General features: G+C 53.4%; 1 protein-coding gene across 1 annotated transcript; it reads left to right on the forward strand.

Annotated features, from left to right (window-relative positions):
- Window positions 1-4,743: 4,743 nt before the first annotated feature.
- ETH_00010350 (uncharacterized protein) lies at window positions 4,744-5,457 on the forward strand (the record flags this gene model as incomplete). The annotated part of the gene is made up of 1 exon (XM_013373164.1): window positions 4,744-5,457. One exon carries the CDS (start codon window positions 4,744-4,746, stop codon window positions 5,455-5,457), a length of 714 nt encoding a protein of 237 aa, XP_013228618.1.
- Window positions 5,458-7,664: the final 2,207 nt, after the last annotated feature.

A 7,664-nucleotide genomic window follows, 5' to 3' on the forward strand; every position in this document is an offset into this window, starting at 1 on the left:
CAAGAACAAAGGATATTTAAACCCTACTTTTGTCCTACTGCAAAAATGGCCTATAAGGGAGCAAAAGAAAGTGATGCCATATATAGAAGCCATCAGAAATTCAAAAAAGAACTGTCTTTCAATACGGATAGCGACACAGTCTCCGTGAAAGGCATCAAGACATGCATGCAGTGCGGGAATACGGGGTGTCTGAATTGGGCATTGGTGGCAAACAAATCCTGTAAGCCTGCATGCCTAAATAAGCATTAATAGTGGCAACAGGTTGAGCATAGTGTCCGTCAAATGCTCTTAAATCTAAGTGTTGAACTGCGCGAAAACTGCGTTTTGGAGCAGCAGGGGAAATGCTGCACTGCAGTGTTTCCCCTGCAGCGTCGTACGATGCAAAATATGTAGATTGGCGTAGAAAGTTTGAGTCATTCCCATGCAGAGAAACTTAATCCTTTGTCAAATTTAGTGTGATCCAGAGTCCCGCTTGCAGTGTAGGGCTGGCAACAGGTTCTACAGCTGCAATAGGTGGCCCGATCAAGCAAGTAAGGGAATTCACAGGGAGGGGCAGTTGTAACCCTTTGGAGAATGATGATAGGATGTTTGGAGTTTCTTGAAGTGCGAAGAGTCCTTTAAGTTAATAGTTTCAAACCTTGAACTACTAACTTAAAGGACTCTTCGCACTTCAAAAAATTCCAAACATCCTACCAATGTAGCGATGATGGGAGAGATGCGCAAGAACTAAGCTAGGCTCAGCTCACGACAACAACTATCGCAGGAAATTGCAACACTTTCATGCCCAGCCCCGTAAGCTCCACAAATCATGTCAAGTGCGGGATTAAAGGCGAAGGAACAGTTCAAGAAGTTGCTCCAGCAAGTATGTTCAATTTCGGAGCAGTTCCATAACCACTACAGTGGCCTCGTCTCATATTGCTTCTACGAAAGCAAAAATAATGCTCTCCTTTAATCTTTAAGAAGGCGAAGATTTTGATCCCCTACTATGTATTTTCACGGAAGATAGTCTAAATACAAAAACCTACCCACCTGCTGTCCATGCGAAGCAAGCGGAAGACGCTGCGGAGCTGATAAGGCAGTCTGAAGTGCAGAAAATGCCGATGAAGGAAGTTGACATTTTATGAATTTATCCTGTCGTTTCTTTGTCGGTGTCCCGTCCAGGCTTGTGCAGACGAAATTATTAATTCCCTAAAGCTGGAGTTTTAGCTTTAGTTTCAATTATAAAGAAGCAGACAAAAATTAGAACAAAAAATCCGCTCCTATTAGCGCTGGCCACCGAAAGCCGTAATATACATGCATGCTGCGAAATAGCGAAAGATGAAGCTTTCCATGCTACGAAATAGTTTGTGGCACATTCAAAGTAAAAGACAGCCCGAAGTAGAGCTCTACAGATTTCTTTGCTGAGGCAGTAGTGGTTGGAAGGCGGAAAGCCCGTTCCTGGGAATCTTGGGTCATGGGGTTTTTGATATTCAAGGAGTTTTCTATTTTTAAACAGAACAGCTGCTTCTCCCACAGAAAAAAGAAATCAGTGCCTCTTCTCTCCAGTTGAAGCTATATCTGAAAAATATTTCGTAGAAGAATCAGCGGAGGCAGAAAGCCTTCTGCTGGTTAGGGACATTATAGGACATTACAAATCCCAAGCGTTTCAATGTTGATTGTGGGTTGGGTTCTGTTCTGTTGCCGCTGTGGTCTGAAAAGAATCAAGGACCATTCTAGTCACTGCAGTTAAGGCTGGAGCAAAAAATGCAGATTGTTTAGGGTTTTAGGGCGCAGGGGACACGGCGCCAGCTGCTGTTGAAGCAAAAAGACGTCCCCCTAAGGGTGCGGGAGCAATCACCATTTGGTGCAGTGCCAGGCTCGAAGTGCTGCTGCCATTTGTTTCATTTTACCCTGAGCACCTGCGACAAGTTGGTTGAGTGTGTGTGCAAGAAGCAATAATAATGGTGTGCTGTGGGCCTTCCTGCATGGGCAATAAGGGCTCTGGCCAAAGTGGCTTTCCCTCACTCCGAATAAAGCATTCAAGATGGCCATAACTCCAGCTCTTCTGCAGAATCATTTTTTTATTTTAAAGTGCTGTCTACGAGTGTGGCGTGGGGACCTCTTCCAAGAGGAATAGCTGCAGCTTCGCAATAGCTGGCATCTCCCAATTCGAGGCTGCAAGCTGGCTGTTTTGTAGAAGCTGCCAGTGTGCGAAAGCAGCAGAGGAGGCCCACTGCGTTAAGGCATGAAAGGAAATGCATGTGAAGTCATGAGAACTTGCGATCAACTTCAGAAGTAAAGAGGAGCAGCAGCAGGTGCCGGCGGAATGCAAATGGAAGCAAATGTGTGCTGGACTATCGAAGGCCAAGGAGGATATCCTGATGCCAACAGGAACATGCCAGCAATAACTGAAGGCAATTCGCGGGATAAGAGCTCATTAACCAAAAGAAAATAGATGAACATGCAGCGCAGGGTTCTTCTTCCCTCAAGCTATGTATACTGGCCTTGCAGCCTTCTTGCAACTCCAACGCAGTTACAAGCAAGGGGAAGGCTGTGAACTTTACTGGCCCCATTGGCTGTCTAAGTTGCAAAGTTAAGTTGCTTTGCATCACAAAGGCAGTAGCAGAATCGCAAAGACAAAGTGTCTCCAGGTGATAATCTCACTTGCGGGACCCCCCGATCTGGTGTGTAGCCTCCAGCGTAGCTTTAATGCAGCCTGGCGTGGCTTTTGCTGCAGCCACCTGGGGCAAAAGTTTCCCTAGCGAATTCCCGCTGTGTTGCAGTCAACCTGGGCTTTTCTGACCTTAGGCCTAGACTTCGTCAGTTGAGTTAAAACAGCACAAGTGCCTCGACTGAACTAAACGCTGCCCCACAGCTTTCTTGCCCCTGCAGCTTCTTAGCTGCGGCCGCAGTCCTGTAGCACACATTTGAGGCTGGGGACTTTGGCCCGAAATGCTGGGGGGAGGCCGGCGAGCCCTTTCTGCACAGACCACTGCGGCACAAGAGCACCAGTGGCTGCCCTGGGGCCCCGCCCCCAGGCCCCACTGCAGCACATGGGCTGGGGCGGGGCTAGGGGCGCGGACTTAGCCGAAATTAACGAGAATTCCACCACAGAACACGCAGCAGCAGGAGATCTGCAACTTGGGGGGGTTGGTGGCAGCGGGGGAGTAGGCTGCTGCGCGCGGCGCCGCGGCGTCCCACGGACTCCGCCGGAGAAGCCCTATTTTCTTGCACTCGTGAAGATAAATCATTTTTAAAGTGTTTTGCTGCAGCTGGTTGGGTGCCGCCCGTGCCTAATGGCAGCAAGGCACTGGCCACAGGTTTGGGGCTGGGTGAGGCTGTGTGCAGCGTGGTGAGGCTCTAGTGTAAAAGAATTAGCACCCTTCATCTCGAGTGTCTCTGGCACTTTTAACTGTTTAATATCTTTATTTGAAATGGCATTCCGTGGAGAGTAGGAATCCAGGGCAGACTGCACCTACGGCGTGGTGGCACTGGACTACGCCGCAGTGCGCAGCGCACTGATCACTACAGCAGCAGCAGCAGCAGGAGCAGCAGCAGCAGCTCTGCGCCCGCGCCAGCAGCAGCAGCAGCAGTACTAATGCGGCTCCTCGCAGTTATTCAATTCTTGCAAATTCAAAAATGGGGCCTCCAAGGCCCCCGAATACGTTGTCGGGTGTACATACCGCTGAAGTGGAGCCTGCCCCCTCTGTGAGGTTCCTGCTGCTGGTGCTGCTGTTCCTGCTGCTGCTGCTGCTGCTGCTCGCCTCCAGCCCTGCATAAACCCTCTCTTTGCTGCTTAAGAAGCTATTTAAGTGCTGCTTAGCACTAAACATGTCTGAGGGACCCACGGGAACGATCGATCTCGTTGCCCGGCCGGCGCAGCAGCTGCTGCCGCGTTCAGCCTCGGGGTTGAGGCTTGTGGGCTTTGTGCTGCTGCTGCTCCTGCGAGGTCTTTTGCTGCTCCTCATTTTTGCCGTAGCAAATTCGCCGTCTAGAGCTGCTTGCTGCGGTTAACGCCACGCACTGCTGCTGCTGCTGCTGCTGCTGCTGCAGGAGGGCGGGGTAGCGAATCCCGTTGCAGCGCCGAACACCGAGACGAAGACTGAGCAGGTAAACCCTAAGCCCTAAAGCAAGAAGTAAAAACACTAAACCTTCAGTTGGGGTCGTGGGTTGGGTCCCGAGAGGGCTTTGGGCTTGGTGTTTCATGGGAGTGGCTGCGGTGAGGGGGGAGTGGTGTGTTTGAGGGTTTAGGGTTTAGAGTTTAGGACTTAAGTAGCGTCTACCGGAGCCGCGCTGCTCCTCTTCTCCCGGCAGGAAACCTTGTCTGCTGGGGAGGGGCTAGGGCTCCTGCTACAGTTCATGTTTCTGCTTCTCCTTTTTATGTTTGCTTCTGGCTGCTGCTGCTGCTGCTGCTGCTGCCTAATGAATTACTTCTTATGTTGGGGCTGAAAGACTGCTGTCTCCGTGTCGCCGTCCACAGACTTTGGAGGCCCAGCGGAGCGTTGGTTCCAAGTGAGCAGCAGGAGCTGCAGCAAGAGCAGCAGCACAGCAGCAGCAGCAGCAGCACGCCGACAGCAGCAGCCGCACAGCAGCACCAGTAGCTGTAGTCAAGCGTCAGCAGAGTAGAGCCTGTAGTGGAGCTAGACACAGCAGAAGCAGCAGCAGCAGCAGCAGCCGCCGCCGCAGCAACAGCAGTAACCTCAGCAGTGTCTTTCAACACCAGCAGCAACAACAGCAGCAAAAGCAGCAGCAAAGGGTCTGTGGATGAGCACTCATGTTTCGCTGTTCGGTTCGTTCTTTCCTGTCTGCTGCTGTTGCTGCCTGCTGTTCTACTGCTGTCACCCCTCTTGCTGCTGCTGCTGCTGCTGCTGCGTTGATCCGCCGCCGCCGGAGACCGACCTTGGAATAGAGGGTCTCCTGGCCCAGCTCGCGGTGCTGCCGTTGCCGTCCACGGCAGTGCAACAGCAGCTGCAGCAGCAACAGCAGCTGCAGCAGCAGCAGCAACTGCAGCAGCAGCAGCAACTGCTGCAGCAGCAGGTGCAGCAAGAACAGCAGAAGGTGCTTCGGGAGCGACTGCAGCAGCAGCAGGTACTGCTGCAGCTGCAACAAGACTTCTCATTTTTGTTCAGTTCCTTCCCCGTGGGGGGCATTGGCTGCCCCCCAGGACTCAGCCCAGGGGCCCCTCCCTTTGTAAGTTCTAGCGGCAGCAGCAGCAGCGCTGCTGCTGGGGATTGCCGTCTAGATTCTAGAGGGCCTTGTTCTTTGCTTCGCGTTTCAGAGGTCCCCGGGGCCCTCCCGGGCGAGTGGAAGAGCAGCAGCAGCAGCAGCAGCAGCTGCAGCAGCAGCAGCAGCAGCAGCCCGGCCGGGGCGCACAACCCCAGTTCTGCTTCGAGCGCCTCTTCCTGCCCGCAAATCAACAGCATTCCACAAAAGGAGGCCCCAGAGGCCCCTTCGCCAGATCAGTCTTGCTTCAGGTGACCCTGCAACAGCAGCAGCAGCTGCAGCAGCAGCAGCTGCAGCCGGAACAGCCGCCGAAACAGCAGCAGCAGCAGCGGGGGTCAGCCAGAGTTTCGTATTTAGTGCTTTCACTTGTTCTAGCCCGCTTCAACTCGCCGAGACTTCTTCGCGGCGGGGTCTTTTCGTAGGCTAGCTAGCCAGCTAGCTAGCTAGCTGGCTCAAGGAGAAGGGGGCCCCCGGTGGGGGCCCCCTGGCTCCTCCGCTCCCTTGCAGCTAGCTGTCCAAGCTAGCGAAAATGCAGCGCTGGGGCCCTATGTGGGCGTCGTGAGTCCTGAGCGCTTTGCCCGCCAGCTAGCTAGCTAGCTAGCTAGCTAGCTCGCAGCTAGCTAGCTACCTAGGTAGCTTTCTCGTCAGCCAGCTGCTGAGTGCCCTGCGGGAGCGTTGTAGTTAGCTGGTATGTGCGCGCTTCGAGGGGCCCCCAGGGGGGCCCCCTCCCCCCTAAACCAGCTGTGGGGTGCTTGGGTTGTGTGTGTGTCTCCTGCCCGTGGACTGTTAGTGCATGTTCTGAGGTGTCTAGACAGCTGGAGCCGGGGGTCGAGCCGAGCGGGTCCTCTGCAGGCTGCCGCTGTCCTCCCGCGGCCTCGCCGAGCCTTAGTATCTTCAAATAATGTTAATAATGTTAATTTCCACAAAAATAAAAGCCTTTTGAGGAGCCAAAGGGCTCAGCTGCTGGCCAGATTGCACAGGAGCCCAAGAGCTCCCTGTCGTTTCGCCGTGGCCGTGCGCTGCCCCTTCTCTTTTCGCGATTTGTTTTGGCCGGGGGGAGGATAGACCAACCAACCTGCGAGTCTTAAAGGTACACTTTCCATCCATTCCCTTCGCTAGCTAGCTAGCTAGCCATCTACCTAGCTAACTCGCCAGGTGGTGAGCTGCGAAGCTAGGTGGGCGGGGCGAGATTCGCTTCGCGCGCGCGGCGCAGTGTTAGGCTCCCTGCTTATATGGCTGGCTAGCTAGCTGGCTAGCGAGCAAGATAGGTTACTGGCTAGCTGGGCAGAGATCTAGGTAGCTAGCTGGGCAGCTAGCTAGGTAGCCCTCTTAGTAGGTAGATGAATTAGCCTGAAGTCCTAGGAGGTGGATGTAAGGGGGGCGACGTCATGTTTCCTCTGCCGGAGTTTCTGAGCTAGCTAGCTGGCTAGCTAGGTGGCTAGCTAGCTACTTAGGTAGCTACCTAGGTAGCTACCTAAGTAGCTAGCTAGCTAAACAGCATGCAGCTCTGTACTCATTTGGAGGTCTAGAAGTTAACAGCAGAAGCAGCAGGGGGGATCTGGTTGGAGAGGTGGCGGAAGCGGCAGCTGGTTGTAATTGTGGGGCGTGCTGCGCTGCAGCAGCAAGAAAGCAGGCTGTGGGGAGCAGCAGCAAGCAGCAAAGCAGGCAGCTTTAGGTGCAGCCGCTAGGTATAAGAAAGGCAGCTTGAGCTGCTGCAGGAGCTACTACAAAAGAAACAGCTTAGCTGCTGCAGCAGCGAGTTGAGGGAGCTCTAGCTGCTGCTGCAGCTAGTAACAACAGAGGCAGGTCTAGCTGCTGCACCAGCAAGTAGCAAGAGCTGCTGCAGCAATTTATCAAGGGAGGCAGCTTCAGGCGCAGCAGCTTGTTATAACAGAGACACACTTAGCTCCTGCAGCTGCTGCAGCAGCAAATAAGTCTACAGGCAGAATGGGCCCAGAAGTCTCCTTTAAGTTTTCATTTTCTCCCTGCTTGCGTCTTCGCTTGCTTTTTGCTTCTTCACACTTTTAGTTAAAAGCCTTCAATTAAATTAGACAAAAGAGACAAAAAGATGCACTAGGGCTGCTGCTGCTGCTGTTTTGTGTCTCCCTTAGGCGCTAAATGAGGCATAAAGTTTGGCTCTGCTGCTCCTGCTGCTGCTGCTGCTGGCCCTGCTGATTTAGCTGCAGCGCTGCTGCAACTGGGCCACGCTGCTGCAGCTGGGCTCTTTTTGGGCCCTTTGGCCGTCCATAGGCTGCTGCTGCTGCTGCTGCTGCTGCTGCTGCCCTTCTTTTGTCTCCTTGCTGCAGCACAGGCTGCCTTTTTTTGCTGCCAAAGATACACACAGACAGCTTCTTGCCTCAGAAGCGCCTGGGGCCTCACAGCCTCCTTTCGGCTATTTCTCTGAGTTCTGGGGTGTACATGCACTCCAGGGTGTACGTACACCTCAGGGTGTACGTACACCT

The sequence above is a fragment of the Eimeria tenella genome, genomic scaffold (genome assembly GCF_000499545.2).
Source record: "Eimeria tenella Houghton genomic scaffold, Eth_scaff122, whole genome shotgun sequence".
NCBI classification, from domain to species: Eukaryota; Apicomplexa; class Conoidasida; order Eucoccidiorida; family Eimeriidae; genus Eimeria; species Eimeria tenella.